The sequence below is a fragment of the Nomascus leucogenys genome, chromosome 8 (genome assembly GCF_006542625.1).
Source record: "Nomascus leucogenys isolate Asia chromosome 8, Asia_NLE_v1, whole genome shotgun sequence".
NCBI lineage: Eukaryota > Metazoa > Chordata > Mammalia > Primates > Hylobatidae > Nomascus > Nomascus leucogenys.
Genome location: NC_044388.1, coordinates 44,448,476 through 44,468,546, shown reverse-complemented (window position 1 = coordinate 44,468,546; position 20,071 = coordinate 44,448,476). Strand labels below are relative to the sequence as shown.

The following is a 20,071-nucleotide window of genomic DNA, read 5'->3' as shown; positions in this document are numbered from 1 at the left end:
TTCTACAGAACTGCAAGGAAATAAATTTCTCTTGATTAAACCATCAAGTCTTTGGTATTTTGACCCTATAATGATCAAAGACATTTGAAAGTGTCTTTGAAAGGAAATACAATAAAGGGAAAGATCAAAAATATATGTACTACTAAGAATACAGGGAAGGCAAGAGCAACTGAACATGAAGGAAAAAAAAACCCTGCTTTTATACAAATGCCTAAAATGAAATCATTGGATGTTGTTGTTTCCATCTTAGTGAATTATAAGACATAAGAGGAAACAGGAGAAAAAGAGAAAAGTATAAAGATGCATTTATTAGTCAATAAGCCTTTTCTACAATATCTCAAAAACAGGGTGGTTTAAAATAACAGTACCAGTATTAATATACTACTACAGTATTTAGCCTCTTGAAATTTAGCTGAATCCTTCAATTTATTCCCTGTAGAATCATTCTCTCTCCTTCTCCTTCCCCTTCTTCTCCTTCTTCTTTTCCTTCTCCTTTTCATTCCTTTCTTCTTTCTCCTCCTCCTTGTCCTCCTTCTTCTTCTTCCTAACACTGTCTCTCTGAAAGCAGATGATACATTAAAATGTGGAAATTTGATAAATGGAGTATTTATCCATGTGCATGCAAAATGTAGAGCCTTTGCAGTACCTCCACACAAGTAATAAAGAACTTTAATTGGTACCAAGTGTTGATGGAGGGAAGAGAGTCATTTTATCAGAGTCACAGACAGAAGGTAGACGTCCCAACAAGGGTTCAAAGAGACATAAGCATCCTTGCAATGATGTAATAAATACTTCACTTTCATTCACATCTCATTCTCTTCTCTCCATTAGAAAAAATCAAGGTAAAACTCAAGGGCAAAGCATCCCTCTGACATAATCCATTTGTGTCATCTTTTTGGGGTAGAGGGTAAGGTAGAAAATGATGGAAAATTGACTTAGAGAGGCAACAGAAGAAATCAAAATGTATACCTAGAAACCTATCATGAAGTATATTCATCAAAATGTTATTAGATATATTTGAAGGGGCACCAGGATATGTGGATTTTTCCCAAAATTCATGTTATAGTGTGATCAAAATGCACTATAATATGCATCTTACTCTCACAAAAAGAGAAATTATAAAGGTATTTTAGTTTTCCCAATGAAATTGAAACAACTGAAAAGTCAGAATTCTTATATCAGTCATTATTACCATAATATTAATTAATTCAATGAGTTAACTTATGAGTTTATAAAAACATTTATGAAATGGCTATACAAAATATCTTTGAGGAATCAATTTTTTAATTTTTAATTTTTATTATGGGTACACAATAGTTATATATATTTATTGGAGAGCTGTGATGTTTTCGTACAGGCATACAATGTGTAATGATTAAATTAGGATCATTGGAATATCCATCACCTCAAGGCTTTATCACTTCTTTGTGTTAGGAACATTCCAATTCCACTCAGATATTTCAACATATACAGTCAGTGTTGTTAATTGAAGTAACACTATTGTCCCAGAAATACTAGACCTTATTCTATTTAATTGTGTTTTTCTACTCATTAAACCATCTCCCCTTTATCCCCCACTTTGTACTACCCTTCCCAGCCTCTAGTAATGACCAAATTTCATAATTTGGCACTGTTTTTCTATGCGTTTATCTTTAAATATTATCTTTTGTGAATATAAATATGACTGTAATTGTTGTTACACGTAGCTAACAAATTCCTGGAGCAATTTTTTTCTTTGTCTGAGGGCACCAAATGAGTCATCCATTTACATATTGGTAAAACTTCAGATTTTATTTTTCATAATTTTCTTACATTTATAATGAGTTAGGCCAACATGGATGGGACTTTTGGGGATAACAGATGTCCCTATTCCATTTTATCATGTGACTCTTTTATAATTGCATTGTTCTCTCAGTAAACAAAATAATCTCCCAAAACGTGTACATCTATTTTGTTTTCTCAGCACCCCAGAACCATAAGTCTGGAATCACTTGCAGTTATTTTAGCTCAATTATTGAGCCTTAGTATGGGGATCACGTACGATGACATTAACAAATGCCAGTGCTCAGGAGCTGTCTGCATTATGAATCCAGAAGCAATGTAAGATTTCTGACTTTTATACTTTACATATATAGTTTAACGTAATTTTAATGTATTTAGTTGAAGAAAGTTTAAGTTGTTAAAAATAAATGATAATGGCTATCAGCTGTGGCCGAGAACTCCAGGACCAAAATGTGTATTCCAATGCCCATGATGCATATTTATATCAATATCACTTGTAATCAAATGTCACACTGGCTTTCTCACATGTGATCTAACACTACATTTATCAATATGTTTACTTGTATAATTTTACAATTTGATGCATAATTTGATAAGCCAAATGCAAGCTTGAGATCACTACACAAAAAGTATTTATTAGTATGAACTTGTCTGCATGACTCTCCTTCAACCTGCCTTGGTTCAGCCTGAAGTCTCAGCATCTGTTGATTTCAGAGATGCTGCCATTTAGCTTTTTTGTCATGAGAGAAAGTCTTTTGCAGTATTCTAATCAGGCCTTAACGATCTAGTGAATTTTTTTGCTGGTATCAACATTATTCTTATAGTACATTACGAATTTTTGTAGAAATAGGATCAAATAGCCAGGGGATTGAAGGAAACCAGGCAGTAACTGGAGCCAGCCTCTTATATTTCTGATGGATATTCTTGGAGGCATTCTTTGTTTCTCAGATGTGTTAGAGAATCAAGCCTCATTGCCTGCAGCAGGAAACATCTCACTGTCTTCATTCCTGCACTCCTGCTCCCTAAAATATTTGTGCTTAAGTTCTTGTCTCAGGCTCTGACTTTTGGGGTGGCAGGGGTGGGGGACCTGTCCTAAAATAGTTACCCCAGAGTGGCTTTAGAAAACAAACCTTTATAAAAGGATTGTGGGCCTGCATCAATACATGATCTGATAACAACAAGGGCACCTTTGGCAAAAGATAATGTGAAAAGTGCACTGCGGCAGGTCCAGGCTGTGGTGCAAGATGCCTTGTCTTTGGCTCTTGTGATTATTTAAATACAATGATACTAAGGATATTCCTGGTAGATTACGTACATGTGGAATCTCTGGGAAGTATCAGTAGGAGATTTGCAGTGCAGACCTATAGTTCTGCTATAGCTTCCGATGGGCTACTGGGCTCTTGTAGCCTTGAGCATGCATCCAGGAAATAGTAAGTTGCTACGTTATTGAAGTTTACTGTTTTCATCATAAATGAGATGTTTTAGAGCCACAAAAATATATGTATAAGATCAAGTGAGCGTATCAATCTATCCGATGACCAAAATGGTAAATCTGGGAGCAAGCTAGAGAAGGTCTAGATAGTACAAGTAAATAAGGGAACAGGGATCCCAGATCCTCATGTCACCTACATCTATTGCACCAGTATTTCTCAGTCACTATACACTAATATCCTCGTAGGGATTTTCTAAAACTGGTTGATGGAGAAAAAACAAACAAACCTCAGTCTAGTTTTAATACGTTTGTTGAAGTATTTTTTAAAAGTCAGTTTCGTATAGAGTCCTATTAGATTTAGACCTAAAGACTGTGGGGATGGTAAATGTCCCCATGCCCCATACACATATTTGTAAACAATATGTCGGGTTTTCCACCTTGTATGAGAGAAGTGCCAGAGATTGGAATCTACACAGATTCCTATGCTGTGGCAAATAACTTGGATACTTGGTCAACGATCTGATGCTACAACACTGGACATTTAAAGACAGGAAAGTGTGGGGAAGAAGTATGTGGATTTATTTAGAATGGGCACAATACATTCAGATGTTTATTTTCAAGTTCCACCACAAAACCGTTTACTTCAAAAGAAGCACTCAAGGACCGGGTCTTTGACATCTATGAATGTCAACCAGCCTTTTTGCTAGGACACTCTAAAAAAAAGTCTTAAAATGAAAGGTACGCACTCCTTCTCTAGGAGCAAACTTCAGCCACTTTAGTGAAACACCAGATTCCTGACCAACTAGGGAAAATTCTGTAAGATATTCTGTACATTTTTCTGTGGGCCCAGCAGAAAGAAGTCATTATTGCCATCTCAATAATACATGCTGATATTGACCTTTCCTCCCCCTCTTTCTTCATCCTTACACCCTTATTCCTGCTTCCTAGAATCACCTCCCTCATAAAATTCCTACAATCAAGTTCATGCTTTAGAGTGTTTTCTCCTGGCCAATCTAAACAAAGACAGATGACATTTATATAGTTTGTATTAATAATGTTGAGCATTATTCATTAAACTTTTATTTATCTCGCCCACAACGTAGTTGTTTACAATGTTGATTATAATGATTACAATAGTTGTAATGGTAAAGAAATGATAGGAAGGATAAGAAAATCACAAATACAAAAAGTTCTTTGGACCCTCCACATCCTCTTGGATAATGTCGAAGTATTCTCTGTTCAATTTTGAAACAGGTAATTTTGTTAGGATGCCTGATCAGTTATTCCCATCATGGTTGGAACCCGTTCCTTAGTTTTGTTTTTTATTTTTCCTTTGGAGATAGGTTTCTTATTGTTTTTCTAATTGCACCATGTTTATGAGACTATGAAATTTGCAATTGTTTGTGACAAGTATATAGAAAAGGTACTGATTAATTTTTATTGAGTTTGTATCCTGCAGCTTTGCGACACTAACATATTCATTCTGGAACTTCTAATTTAGTCTCATGAGAATTGTATTCATATGTAATTACATATTATAAATACATCTTCCTTTTTCATCTTTATATTTTTAAAACATCTATATCTTGCCTTATCGCAGTGCTTAGGGCCTCAAGTACTATTTAAAAGTTTGATGAGTGGCCGTCTTTGCTTCACTCTGATTTATGAGCAAGACTTGTAACTTTTCACCAATAAATACATTAACTGAAGGTTTTACAGAGAGACTTTTAATCAGATTGAGAAAGCTTCGTAACCCTCATTTATCAGAGTTTTCATTGTGAATATATTTTATCAAATATTGAGATGCTCAAGTGTTTCTTCTACTTTATTTTGTTGATACATTGAAATACGTTTTACTCATTTTTAATTGTTTAAATAATCTTGCTTTTCTGGGATAAACTGCATCAAGGAACGATGAATTATCCTTTTAATGTATTAATCCTTTTTGTAGCTGGATTTTTTCCCCTAATGTTGGCAAAGTATATTTGCCTGTATATTAATGAGTGATACAGATCCTTAGTAGTAATTCTCTTGCAATTCCTTTGACTGGTTTTAGTATCACAGTTACACTGGCTTCATATAACTTTCTAAAAGAGATTTTGTACTATTGATACTATTTATTTCTAAATTGTTTGATAGCATCTACCAGTGAAGCTGTCCAGACCTGGATAACTCTTTTTGGAAAGGTGTTTAATTGGTCATTTTTGAGATATTTGGATTTTGGTTATTTTTCTTTTTCTAATAAATGTTTTGTTTCCTCAAAATTGATTAATTTTTCATAAAATTTTTTATAGCTTTCATTTATTTTCCTGTAAAAGTCAATGGGATAATTTGTGATATGCCCTCTTTTATCTCTGATACTGATCATTTGAGTTTCTTTCTTTTTCTGATCACTGTAACTTAGATTTTATCAAATTAATTAATTTTTTTAAGGATCATATTTTAATTACATTGACTCTTTCCCATGGCCTATCTACTTTATTTTCCTTTATTTCTACTTAGTTCGTGGTAAGTTTATTCATCTTTTTTTCTAGACTTTTAATGTACAAACTCAAATAACTGATTTTAAACCTTCCTTCTTTTTGTGTAAACCCTTTAAAGCTGTGCATTTCTCTCTAATCACAAGTTCCTAGAACTTGACCTTCAATTACACACCACACATTTTTGATACTTTGTGTTTCATTTCCAGTTAGTTGAAATATTTTCAATTTTTTGCGATTTCTTCTTTGTCTAGCTATTTTAGATGTAGGTTAGTTGATTTTCAAATATTTGTGGATTTCCTAAATATCTTTTTGTTATCTGATTTAGTATCTGCTGTAGTCCAAAAATATACTTTCTAGATGTCTATCTTTTGAATTTCATGAGACTTATTTAATAATTGTGTTTATTTTTGTCTTTCTTTGTTTTTCATTTTTTCAAATTGATTCCTTCCATCATGTACAACAGAATGTGAGAGAATGTGTTAAGGTGTTATTTTTCTGTTTTTAGTTAGTAATTAAGATGCCTGTAGTAATTCCTTCAAAATTATATTTAAATATAGGTTATATTAATATTCTTCCTAGCGAATCGTACCTTTTTTAAAATACAAAATATTAGACACGTTTTGATGTTTTGATTATGGATTAAGGAAAAAGATGCTTCATTCTTTTATTTTGTATTGTATTGTTACTAGAACATTTCATTCTTTTGCAAATACTTTGTAATTTTGTGGTGAGAAAATGAATGGTTGAAATGTGGTTGATAAAGAAATATTTTGATTGAGATCTATATTGGGATTAAATCTGTATTTAGATTTTGCTGCAAGTTACAGAAAGCACAAAGGAATAATGGCTACAATCAAAGAAAAGTTTATTTTGAGAAATTACCATTCTATTAATTGTGTGATGTTTCACAGTATAATTTCACACTGTATTTCTACACAGTGGCTTCCATTCCCAAAATAATCTCATATCCCTAATGGACGTTTTAATTACAACAATTAACCAAATTTAAAGTGACCAATAGGATAAAGGAGCTTACAAAAACATGTCTATCTCATTACCTCCTAGAACTTGAACTTATGGCTCATCTTAGGTCAATTATTTGACTTCTATATATGTTCACTCATTTATTAAAAACTGAGAAATTTAGACATTGTACAATGAGGTCATGCATTCAACTAACAACCAGAGGCTCCATTATCCAAAAAAAATGAGAGAATAGAGAATGAAAACACACAACAAATCTCCATGAAGATTCAAGCTGCAAAAAAGTACTCTAATCGGATGCAATTATGCTTGATATTTTACTTTCTTTCCTTTTTTTTTTTTTTTTTTTTTTTTTACCGTTCTCTCTCTCCTCTTTCTTTTTTTGTTATTATACTTTAAGTTCTAGGGTACATGTGCACAATGTGCAGTTTGTTACATATGCATACATGCGCCATTTTGGTGTGCTGCTCCCATTAACTCGTCATTTACATTAGGTATATCTCCTAATGCTATCCCTCCCGATATTTTACTTTCTAATGACAATGTTAATTTCATTACCAGAAAGTGTATACTCTATAAACCAGTTCACACATGGTAAATGTATCTTGCATTGCCTGGTTCTCAGTAATATTAAATTTCTATCAGTTTTTTTTTATATGGTTTCTTGTATTTATATAGCGATCATTTGAATTCTTGGCAATTTATAATAAATTCATTATTTAAGGTTGATGGAACTGAAGGGGATGTTCAACCAGGATGTGACCACAAAAAAAGTCATACTAACACTGTTAGTTTGTTCAAAAATTCTAAATTTATTCGAGGTCTTCAAGTGAATAACATTTTCTTGTGATAATCCAAATGACTAGAGTTTGATACCATCAAGTTTATTACTTTAAAACTCATCACATTCCTATTAACAATGTCTTCCATCAAAATATAGGCCATTGTGATTATAATCTTTTTAAATATTGTTAATACTACTTAGAATAATCAAAATTATAACAAAATTAAACTTAATCTATTATTTATAGCAAGTGGTTTCAATAGTGCACTCCTTTAAAAGAACTAGCAGAAGATAGTTAATGAATGATTAAATTAGTAACATTCCAGTTGTTGGTAAATATTCTGAAGTAAAACAAATGTCAGTAAGGGGAATAAAGGGTAATAAGGAAGTGGTATTTTTAAAGTGTGCTTGGAAATATCCATTTGCATAAATTTTGTATAGACATGTGAAATGAATGAAAGGAAACCATGCATGCATACTAAGGAATAGTTTTCCAGGCAGAGGAAACAGTAGAATATTTGATGGAGGGGACAGTAAGAGGTTCACCTATTTGAGCAGAGTGAGTTGAGGTTGATGAGGAGAATGACCTCAGAGGAGTTGGTGAATACATCGCACTGATTTTGCTCTGAATGATTGAATAACTATCGGTGAATTTAAACATGGAAGTCATATAAAATTGCCACTTTTTTAGGAAACATAATTGATTGAGTTTTGAGGAAAAAAATGCAAAGGGCAAGAATCAAAGCATATGATGAGCTAGTAGGCTATAGCATTAATCTGTAATGAGAGACCATAAAGTCTGTAAGTGGTAGTTACGGAGAACACATACTGAATATATAGAAAGTAGACAGATTTGACAAAATTTCATGGCAGATAAGGGGTTTGTGAGAAATATAAGATAACCTCAAGGTGTCTGTCCTGAGCAATTAGGCAGTTGGAGTTTCCCTGTAGTGAATTTGAAAATATTAGGAGTACAAACTATGGATAGGCACAGTTTTTAGTACTTTACATGTATAATACTCTCACAACTTCATGAGATAAATAAAACATTTATCTCCATATTGCAAGGAGGAAACTAAAATGCATATAATTTTAAAATCTTTTACAAGGGCAAACAATCTGTAAATGGCAAAACCAAGATTTTAACTCATTTGTTTTGATTGGCCACAGAGTCCACATTGTGAAATACTGTGATATACTTTGTGAGGGGTGTTTTTGGGGAGAAGAATCAAGAGTATTGGGAATTTATATTTAAGGTGCCCATAAAATACACTTAAGAAGAAACACTGAATAAAGCATCAGACTCTGGACTCGAGTTCAGGTGATAACGCCAGAGAAACAAATATCGGAGCTGTTGGGCACAGACGCTATTTGCAACTATAGACACGGATGCAATAACCTATGAATAAATGTAGATTTCTTAAAAAAAGAAAAGCCTGGGCTGGGCGCATTGGCTCACCCCTGTAATCCCAACACTTTGGGAGGACTAGGTGGGCGAATCACGAGGTCAGGAGTTCTAGACCAGCCTGGCCAACATGGTGAAACCCCATCTCTACTAAAAAAGATACAAAAATTAGTAGGGCGTGGTGGCGTGCACCTCTAATCCCAGTTACTTGGGAGGCTGAGGCAGGAGAATTGCTTGAACTGGGGAGATGGAGGTTGCAGTGAGCGGAGATCATGCTATTGCACTCCAGCCTGGGTGACAGAGTGAGACTCCGTCTCAAAAAAAAAAAAAAAAGAAAAGCCTGTTTTCTTTATTAATACAGGGGTGTCTCAGCACTTAGAAGTTATAAAAAGAAAGAGCGCAAATGAAACAGCAATGGGGCACTTCGGAAAATAGGAGCTTAAACAAGAGAGAGCAGTGTCATGAATAAGTGTCATAGGAGAGCCAATAAAACTTTATGGATTAGTAATTTACTTCCACTAAAATATTTACATTCTTGCACAGTTGACTTCCCATGCACAGAGATTGAAAGCTTTGACACTCACAGACTTGGGAATTTGGTCTGTTGTGGAATGCTGTTGTATAGGTTTATTCTAAGAGTAGGTAGTTTATGGAAACCCTTACATTAAAATTTGAAGTTTGATGTGTCTTTAGTCATTTCAGTGGTGTGAAGATCTTTAGTAACTGCAGCATCGAAGACTTTGCACATTTTATTTCAAAGCAGAAGTCCCAGTGCCTTCACAATCAGCCTCGCTTAGACCCTTTTTTCAAACAGCAAACTGTGTGTGGTAATGCAAAGCTGGAAGCAGGAGAGGAGTGTGACTGTGGGACCGAACAGGTTGGTACTAATTTGGAAGACTACGCACTGAAATCGCAGCAAAAATTACTTATTAATTCAAGTGAGAAACTGCCATTTTCCTTAATTCATCAAGCTAAATTTTCTGCAAATGATTCAGGAGGGCGTGTAGGTATTATAACAACTAATGAGTGCACTTACATATATTGGTGTAGTGCTTCAGTGCTTTGTAGATCTACATGGATTTGTATGAATATACAGGTAATTTTCCTTTATTTATTCCAGCTTTCTTGAGGTATAGCTGACAATTTTAAATTGTATATATTTAAGTTATACAACTTGATGATTGAGTATATGAGTACATTTTGAAATATTTACTAAAATCCAGCTAACTCACATACCTGTAATCTCACCATAGCATTTTATTTTTTCCTTTTCTTTTGCTTTTCAAAAATTTTCCTTTCTGGCAAGAACACTCAGAATCTACCTTCTTAGCAAAGTTCAAGTATATGATACAATATTGTTAACTGTAGTCATGTTTGATCTCCAGAACGTATTCATCTTGCAGAACTGAAACTTTATACCCCTTGACCATCATCTCCCTGTTTTCCCCTCCCTGAAGTCCCTGGTAAGCACCATTCTAATCTCTCATATAAGCAATTTTCAAGGCCACTAATTTCATAACTGAGTTGATGTAGGTTCAATCTCTTCCTCTGGAGTATATACTTCCCTAGTTTTTAAGTCTAAAATTTAAACCTATTATTTAACCTAAATTCCTTTGTTGTTCAGAAAGAGATATTTTAAAGCTTTCACCATGGAGCAAGAAAACCTAGGGAGCACATTTGTGTTTTTTGAATATTTTAATCCAGGTCGATATTTAAGTCAAAAAGATTTGTAACATACATAATTAAGAAGAGCTAGTTTTCCCAAACCACAGAAATCTTAGATAAAGCACCTGGGTTGAAGGGAGGTGAGGAGAGCAGAGATAAAGGGAATGAAATGAGGGAGAGGAGATATTGAAACTCACAGTGAACGGTACAGGCCCAAAAGGATCACAAACACTAAGTAGACTTCGTTGTGCCCTGCAGTGGTCACTCATGCAGCCTTCCAACCAGAAAAGTATGTTTATAGATCCTGAGAAGTGTGATGTGTTTTTAAAAAATTGTTCCTCGTCACCCACTTGTTTTTGCTTGGTTGGGTTTGAATGGAAACATCTTGAAAATTTCTTCTTCAATTTGACAATCATGTATCTAAGCTCTCTAAATGTTATATAATTGAGGCTTAAGCCACTGAGATATAACTTTCCCCTCTAGAATTACAGTAGATAGCAATGACAGTGACAATTCTTAGACAGAATAGCTGTGAAAAATACTGACTACTCTGTGCTTCTGAGTATCTTGCTATAACTCATATGAAGACTACTAAATCCATGACTTATTTTTGTGTGATTTATCAAATTTCTTTTTCCAATTTACCCTACTTTAAATTTATGTGTATTTAAAAAATGTGAGTGTGTGTGTGTGTGTGTGTGAATGCATTGTCTTTTAGTCTTCTTATCTATTGCTTTTACTAACTTTAATAATAGAAGTTTTAAAAGCATATTCACTGGGCATAGATGAACTAAAGCATAAAACAAGGCATAATAAGATATGAGTGAATGATATAAAGGTGACAACTTCAGCATTCTCAGAAATAATATCATTTTCCAGACCTTAATTAGAGAGTTAAAAATGAAATAAATCAACAATATACCACAAAATGCAGAAACTTGTTAAAATATTAGATTCAGAAGGCTCTAATAAGAAGTAGTCACTACAATAGAATTTTTAAATTATAACTTCTGTTATTTTACATCTTGTATTTAACTATCTCTGTCTACAAGAGCCAGAGCTCTTCTCAATGACTTCACTGTGGTGGACCCCAGGGCTTCAGAAAATCCTTTTATCAGTGTAACCAAACCTATTCTAGCAATATGAGCAACACATGGTCTGGCAATTAGTAGGTAATTAATAAATGTCTGTTAAGTAAATGAATAAGTGGTTTTATTTATTTTTCTGTTTGCCAACATGTAAGTTAAGCACCTATGTGTATGTTATATAATATGTTATTATTATGAACATGTCTGTCCAACATGAATACAAGTTGGAAAATACTTCAGAGCATTTGATTTGCCTTACAGAACTGTGCCCTTATCGGAGCAACATGCTGTGATATTGCCACATGTAGATTTAAAGCTGGTTCAAACTGTGCCGAAGGACCATGCTGCGAAAATTGCCTAGTAAGAGCTTTTTGAAAAGTTTCAATATTACCTACACAAGTAGCTATCATGATTATGCTCATGTATTCTCATTCTGCTTAATTCAATATCATTTGCCTCATCCCATCAGTTTATGTCAAAAGAAAGAATGTGTAGGCCTTCCTTTGGAGAATGCGACCTCCCTGAATATTGCAATGGATCATCTGCGTCATGTCCAGAAAACCACTATGTTCAGACTGGGCATCCGTGTGGACTGAATCAATGGATCTGTATAGATGGAGTTTGTATGAGTGGGGATAAACAATGTAGGGACACATTTGGCGGAGGTATTTATCATCATTTGATTTCTCATGTATGTGTTTTTTCTGGAAACTGAACAGAAATAGATGCTGATACATGATGGTGATTTTTTAAATGTCACATTTAGTTTAAATATTCTAAAGAATTATAGAAAGAGAGAAATGTGGCCAGGTGCGGTGGTTCACACATGTAATCCCAGCACTTTGGGAGGCCAAGGCGTGCAGATCACCCAAGATCAGGTGTTTGAGACCAGCCTGGCCAACATGACAAAACTCTGTCTCTACTAAAAATACAAAAATTAGCCGCAAGTGGTGGCACACGCCTGTAATCCCAGCTACTCAGGAGGCTGAGGTTGCAGTGAGCTGAGATCACGCCACTGCACTCCAGCCTGGGAGAAAGAGTGAGACTCCACATAAAAAAAAAAAAAAAAAAAAAAAAAAGAGAGCGAATACTCTCAGAAAAAATATCAGTAGCTAGAAATTAAAAATTAATTTAATTAAAAGTGAAATCATTACGTTGTTAATTACTTTCATCAAAATAATAGAGGGAAAGATTCAAAGTCTTTGGGACTTCTGAGTTCAAGAAGGAAGAAAGTAGACTGAACACAAACTATACTTTTACTTCATATCCACCATTTTTTTGGTAAATATAGAATAAGTAATACGACTATAGACATTAAAGGAATTATAAGTCGTCATATAAATACAGTTTAAACCACGAAGGCAGGCACACACATTCAGGTGCACAAAACCAGCTGTGGAAACAATAAGGAAGTTTCATGAAAATCCAGAGACTCTGAAGTTATTGAGGGATGGTGTGCACTGACATTAAAAACAAAAAAGAAAACCGTGGTGCAAACTATATACAAAATTGTTTGCTAAATAATACGGAAACAGCAACAATGCCAACAGTATTTCACCCCCATATCAGAAAAAATCAGGAGCAATTGACAGGAAATATTTAGGATGTTCATAGAAACAGATAGGTGGTCACCTTTATTCTCAAATGGAACAAGTCGCAAGTCTAACTCTAATTTCTGTGTAAAAAGGGATTGCAAGGCGCTTATCAGTAATCAAAATGAACATACAATTAGGAATGACTGTTGGTTTGAAGAAAAACAAAACAAAGATGCAAAGAAAGAAACTTACAAAATGAAAAAGTGTTGTCCTGGGAAAATGGGTAATTTGGTACTACAATGTGGATGATTTTCAGATTAAAGAAGGAAAATAGAGACAGAAAGGCAGAAGGAAAGGAGAGAGAGCAAAAGACAAACTTTTTAATTACTGATTTAATTTCCTCAGTCATTGTTGGTGTATTCCAATTTTCTATTTTTTTCATAATTTAATATTTGTAAGTTGGATGTGTCCAGGAATTTATCTATTTTTTCTGTTATCAAATTTGTTGGCATATAGTTGTTCTATTTATATATGTCTCTTATAATTCTTTATATCATAAGGTATCATTGTAGTATCAGTGGTTATGTTTTCTGTTTCATTTCAGATTTTATTTATTTGAGTCTTCTCTCTCAATTATATGGACCCAGAGTGCTTCCTAAGGAGCACTCTACATCAGTATTATTTAGTGGCTGCCAATGGTCTTTCCGATTTCCTTTAATGCCTTGGCTATATGTTTTCTACCCTATGCCAAAAGTATCTCTGTGAGAAGACAGATTGAAACTTCAAGCAGTTTATAAGACAACCTATGTTTTCACTTCCTGCTTGTTCAGGACCTAAACATCATAGAGTAAGGACTAACTAGAAAACTCTCTTTTCTCAGAACTATCTAGGTATGTGTGTAGCTATTTATTTATTTTTTGGAGCCGGAGTCTTGCTCTGTCGCTCAGGCTGGAGTGCAGTGGTGCAATCTTGGCTCACTGCAACCTTCACCTCCCAGGTTCCAGTGATTCTCCTGCCTCAGCCTCCTGAGTAGCTGGGATTAGAGGCACACGCCACCACACCTGGCTAATTTTTGTATTTTTTAGTAGAGATAGGGTTTCGCCATGTTGGCCAGGCTGGTGTCGAACTCCTGACCTCTGGTGATCCGCCTGCCTCGGCCTCCAGAAGTGCTGGGATTACATGCTTGAGCCACCGCACCTGGCATGTGTGCAGCTTTTTAGATCTAGTTACATTGTTACCAAGCAATGAGTTCACTTCCAGATGTGCATAGAGGCCAATACTAATAGCACCAGCTTCCAAGAGAAGAGAAAGCTTTTATTGTGTGGTCCACCAGCAAGGAGACAAAAGGCAATGCTCAAATCTGTTTCCTAAAGCTGGCGTCTGGGGGCAGGTTATATAGGCAGATGGTAACTATGAGAGAAATGAGAAAGGCTCTGATTGGGTCATGCAAAGAGGCTGTGCCAGGTCCTCAGCTTTTAAGTTTTTACTGCAACAAAACAGGACTCCCCTCCCTTCTTTTTTGGGGGGAAGAGGGGAGTGAGGGTCTTGCCCAAGCTGTAGTACAGTGATGCAATCATAGCTCACTGCAGCCTCCAACACCCGAGCTCAAGTGATCCTTTTGCCTCAGCCTCCCAAGTAGCAGGGACTACAGATGCATGTCACCATGCCCACTATTTTTTTTTTTTTTTTGTAGAGGTGAGGTCTTGCTGTGTTGCCCAGGTTGGTCTCAAACTTCTGGTCTCAAGTAATCCTCCTGCCTTGGCACCCCAAAGTGCTGGAATTATAGAAGTGAGCCACTGCATCCGACCCCTTGATTCTTAGTTTGGTCCATGCTCCTAGATTTGAGTATTTCAGATAATACTCTGCATGTGGTTGACTTCAGTTCCAGCCTGCTCAGGTTCAGGTTATTTGACTGGCAACCTGGGGGTCGATGGCAACTGAAAAACAGCTAATCATTTTGTGGCTGACAAATTTGAACCAGAGTGAACAATAGGTTTGAGTTATTCCGTTTCATATAGTCATCTAACTCTCCAGGAATTCCTTTAAAATTTCCAGTGAGCTCGTTTGCCTCAACTGAAATCACAGCCTTAGGCACTGGTGATGTTGGTAGCAGATTTATATTATTTCAGTAATGCCTTTGTTGTCAGTGAACCGGTTAAGATTCTTTACTTCACTGCACAAAAGAATTTGAGGGCAAGTCCAAAGGGAAATAAGTAAAGAAGTTCATTACAAAGCAAAGTACACTCTGATAGCTGCGTCAGAGCAGGCTACAGAAGAATAAGAGCGTCTGTTGCCATTGAGGAACTTCCCTTTATTGGAATCTAACATGATTACTCATAAAAGGGTGGGAGTGGGCATTGTTGTTTAGCATGTTGTGGGTGGTCTCCTGAATGCAGATGTGCTATTGCCGTACATGTTAGTACATGCATCACACTTCTCATTAGCATTTTAATTCTCCACCCAAGGGTGCCTTTTTTACTATTATAATGAGCATAGGTCACTCCAAGGACACAAATCATGGGTTTCTGCGCTTGAACCAATTTGGGTGTTTTCCCTCATGTTCCTTTCCCTCCTTGCTGCAGGATGTTCTAACCAGTATCCCAGGATGCAGTTTTTGCACTGTTGGGAGGTTTATTCTCGCCATCTATTTTGCAAGTTTGTTCTCATTTAAGGGATGCTATGACCAATCTATCTAATTTACCTGACTCTGAAAGCCAAGATTTATTTTATTCATTTTTTTTTTCACTTCACTGAGCTCTAAATCAAATCAAGTAGCCCTAGCTACCTGGTAATAGAGATTTTTCCAGGGAATTGAAAGTTTAGATAAAATATTTAGATAAATTATGGACTGCCTCTGGGCATAGTGCTTTAACAGAGCTCCAACGGAGATGTGACGTCCTCATTAGCTGTAGGCCTGCTGGCTTTCATCTATCATGAGACACTGAGAACAAATAAGGATATGCCCAAGTTAATACATCACCGACCCCTTTGTTTATTAATTCTATCAACCAGAACTACACCAGAGAAACAGAATCCATTGGATATGTAATTCTGCACTCTCTCTACCTCTCTGTAGATAGATAGATATAGATATATAGATATTTTATTGTATATAGAATTTTGTATATATAGCTATGCAAATAATTGGCTGATCAGATTGTGGGGCTGGCTAGGCAAGCATGAAATCTGTAGGCCAAGACAATTAAAAGGGCAGAATAGAAATTTTAAGCATAAATTGAAGTCCACAGGGAGAATTTTTTTCTTTTTCAGGGAAGTCTGCTCTAAAGGTCTTTCAACTATTAATAATTGAATCAGGCCCATCCAGATTATCTAGGATAATATTTCTTAAATAAAATAAACTTATTGTAGACTTCATTACACCTACAAAATACCTACAGAGCAATGCCTAGATTAGTGTTTAATTGAATAACTTGGGACTATGGTCTAGCCAAGTTGACACATAAAATGTATCATCACACCGTCTTTCAGTAGTTTCTCTTGGATACCTAAAATTCATTTTGATCTGTAGATTTTGGCTGTATTTCTTTGTTTTGGCCTATTTTTTGTCTACCAGCAATGGCTTGCTACCATAGCCAAGGTTAAAATTTTGACTTCTTTCCCATAACCAGCTTTGCAAATGACCTCTGGGACAAAATGAACTGTTACTTTTCAGTTCACTACAGCATCTGTGGGTTGCAGCTGAGATCTGAGTCTGCCCACTCTGTTAGCCTTCATGCTGCAGCATCATTATGTAGTGGTTAAGTCTCCCTGTCAAAGATTTTTGACTGAGTCCATCAAGTAGAGCAGATGGAGGTTATGAGAAATAAACTACTTTTTAAGTAGGTTGAAGCTTTTTTTTTTTCTTTTGAAACGGAGTCTTGCTCTGTCACCCAGGCTGGAGTGCAATGGCGCAATCTCGGCTCACTGCAGGCTCTGCCTCCCGGGTTCACGCCATTCTCCTGCCTCAGCCTCCCAAGTAGCTGGGACTATGGGTCCCCACCACCATGCCTGGCTAATTGTTTTTGTAGTTTTAGTAGAGACGAGGTTTCACCGTGTTAGACAGCCTGGTCTCGATCTCCTTAACTCGTGATCCGCCCTCCTTGGCCTCCCAAAGTGCTGGGGTTACAGGCGTGAGCCACCATGCCTGGCCATGTAGGTTGGATCTTATGAGAATTAAAATTATACAGATTATGCATGTGGATTGGATGATGGGAGGGCGAATGAATCAATTGTGACTCCAATATATTTCTGGTCTGAGGAAATTATGATGTAAAACATAAGATAATTGGTTAGTGGTTTGACTTGAAAAGACATTCATGCTATAACTGTTTATGGACAAATAAGTCAATTATGTGAAAAAAGTTTCCTACGTACTAACAGATATGCATTTATAGACTTACTATGATTAGAGGTTAAACTGAATATAGTGGTTAACTCTGGAGTATGTCTAGGATATGTCTTTGGATAGTAGACCAGAGTCCTTTCAATTTGTAAACATTTCATTGAAGTAGTTTTGTGTGATCTTAAATCTAGTTTTTATTTTGAATGTTATAGTATGATCTTATTTTGTACAATGAATATCTTAAACCATTTCAGAATTTTAAGTGTATTTGTTATTTATTTTTAATGAATATAAGTTTAATATGACTAACCACACCTTTTTATTTTCAGAAGTAGAATTTGGTCCTACAGAATGTTATTCTCACCTTAATTCAAAGACTGATGTATCTGGAAACTGTGGTATAAGTGATTCAGGATACACACAGTGTGAAGCTGAGTATGTTTTCAGAAATCTATCTTAGAACTTCTATTTATCACCTTATATTTGAAAATAACATCAAACAATTAAGTTTATATGTAAGCAAAATATCCCCTGAACATAAAGTAAGACCATGTTTATTCAAATTATAAATATCATAGACACATTTCTCCTCTCCTATACCCAAATTATCCCTTGTACTTTTCCACAAAGTGTTTAATTTTCATACAGGTACATTAATTACCCATCAGTAATCATTTTTATTGTGCATGCTATTGCTTTAAATTTTTTTTTTTTTTTTTTTTGAGACAGAATCTCACTCTGTTGCTTAGGCTGGAGTGCAGTGGCGCTATTACTTTTATTTTTACAAAGCATGACAATCCTCATAGTAAAGAAGTTAAAATACATGAAGTTTTACTATTTAAGAAGCAAAGCGTGTTTTTTTTATTTATTTATTTTTATTTATTTTTTTAGAAGGAGTCTGACTCTCTCTCCCAGGCTGGAGTGCAGTGGCGTGATCTCGGATCACTACAAGCTCTGCCTCCGGGGTTCACGCCATTCTCCTGCTTCAGCCTCCTGAGTAGCTGGGACTACAGGCGCCCGCCACCATGCCTGGCTAATTTTTTGTATTTTCAGTACAGCCGCGGTTTCACCGTGTTAGCCAGGATGGTCTTGATCTACTGACCTCGTGATCCACCTGCCTCGGCCTCCCAAAGTGCTGGGATTACAGGCGTGAGCCACCGCGCCCAGCCAAAGCCTGGTATTTAAAAACATGTGCTCTACAGCCAGACATTTTGGTTTTAAATCCTAACCCCACTCTTTACCTATTCGTGTGACCTCAGGCATGTATTTCAGTTATTTTTTATATGTAAAGTATGAATATTAATAGCACATCACCAGTTTGGTGCCAGTGGGAAACATAGATGCTGTATGGGAAACACTTGGAATGGTGACTGATACATAGTATGTACTATATGAGTGCTAACTATTATCCGTTACTATTATTTTGTAAATTAGAACTAGAAGACCGGGCGGGGTGGCTCACACCTGTAATCCCAGCACTTTGGGAGGCTGAGGTGGGCAGATGACCTGAGGTTAGCAGTTAGAGACCAGCCTAGCCAACCTGGTGAAACCCCATCTGTACTAAAAATACAAAAATTAGCCGGGCATGATGGCGGGTGCCTGTAGTCCCAGCTACTCGGGAGGCTGAGGCAGGAGAATCACTTGAACCTGGGAGGCAGAGGTTGCAGCGAGCCGACATCACGCCACTGCACTCCAGCCTGGGCGACAGAGCGAGATTCCACCTCGAAAATAAAAAAAAAATAATTAAATTAGAACTAGAATGTTCCTGATACCCATTCCTTTGTTGTAAAATTTTATGCTGATATTCTTTCAAAAGTAAAGTAAAACGTCTGTAACAAACTTTCTAGTTTTCATGAATAGTGCAAGGAATTCCCATATACTCTTTGCCTAGGTTTACAAGTTGTTTACATTTTTCCTATTGCTTTACCCTTCTGTTCTAACTCTTCTCTCCTCTCTTCATAATTATCTTTCTGAACTGTTTGAGTGTAAGTTGAAAACTGTGCTTGCTTATTCCTCAATATATCCGTGTGTTTATCTTGAAAATAAAGATATTTTCTTACATAACTTATAGCTGTCAAATATGGTTCATATTGAAATTTCATTCATTGTTTTGAGTAATTTTAGCCTATTTTCCTTGTTCAGGAACAAACCCAGTGTCAGATACTTACAATTACTCCTGATATATTTTTAGAGTTCTTTAATTTGGAACTTTTTTGTTTTTATTTGTGTTTCTTTTTATTAGTTTTTTTTTAATATTATCGGTTAAGTAATTTGTAGAATTTTCCCACAATTTAGGTTTCTTTGTAATTTTTCATAGTTATATGTAAGTTATACATTTTGGCATGCTTATCACTGAAGTGATGTTGTACCCTGGATTTTTTTAAAGGTACATGCCATTTTCTTTCAGTATTGGACATTTTAGGTTAAATGTTTTGATAAAGTCATTATTCTCTAAATCTTTCAACTGTGAAATTACTATTTTCCTTTTGGGTTTAATATGTAATTTTGGAGGAGTTATATTGAGACCTTGGGCATATTCTGTTTCTCCTCAAACTTTAACTAACTAGTTTT

The 20,071-nt window shown here is 35.6% G+C and overlaps 1 protein-coding gene across 3 annotated transcripts in view; it reads left to right on the top strand.

The window, feature by feature from the left end:
* The window catches only part of LOC100579854 (disintegrin and metalloproteinase domain-containing protein 2), a 91,137-nt gene that overhangs the window by 55,921 nt on the left and 15,145 nt on the right, over nt 1-20,071 (top strand). For 2 of the 3 annotated variants that reach the window (XM_003269611.3, XM_003269613.4), the window contains 5 exons: nt 1,964-2,100; nt 9,564-9,747; nt 11,885-11,983; nt 12,093-12,288; nt 17,830-17,935. In XM_003269611.3, coding sequence (XP_003269659.1) covers nt 1,964-2,100; nt 9,564-9,747; nt 11,885-11,983; nt 12,093-12,288; nt 17,830-17,935 — 722 coding nt within the window. The remainder of the gene's footprint in view (nt 1-1,963; nt 2,101-9,563; nt 9,748-11,884; nt 11,984-12,092; nt 12,289-17,829; nt 17,936-20,071) is intronic. The other variant, XM_003269612.3, reaches the window with a different exon arrangement.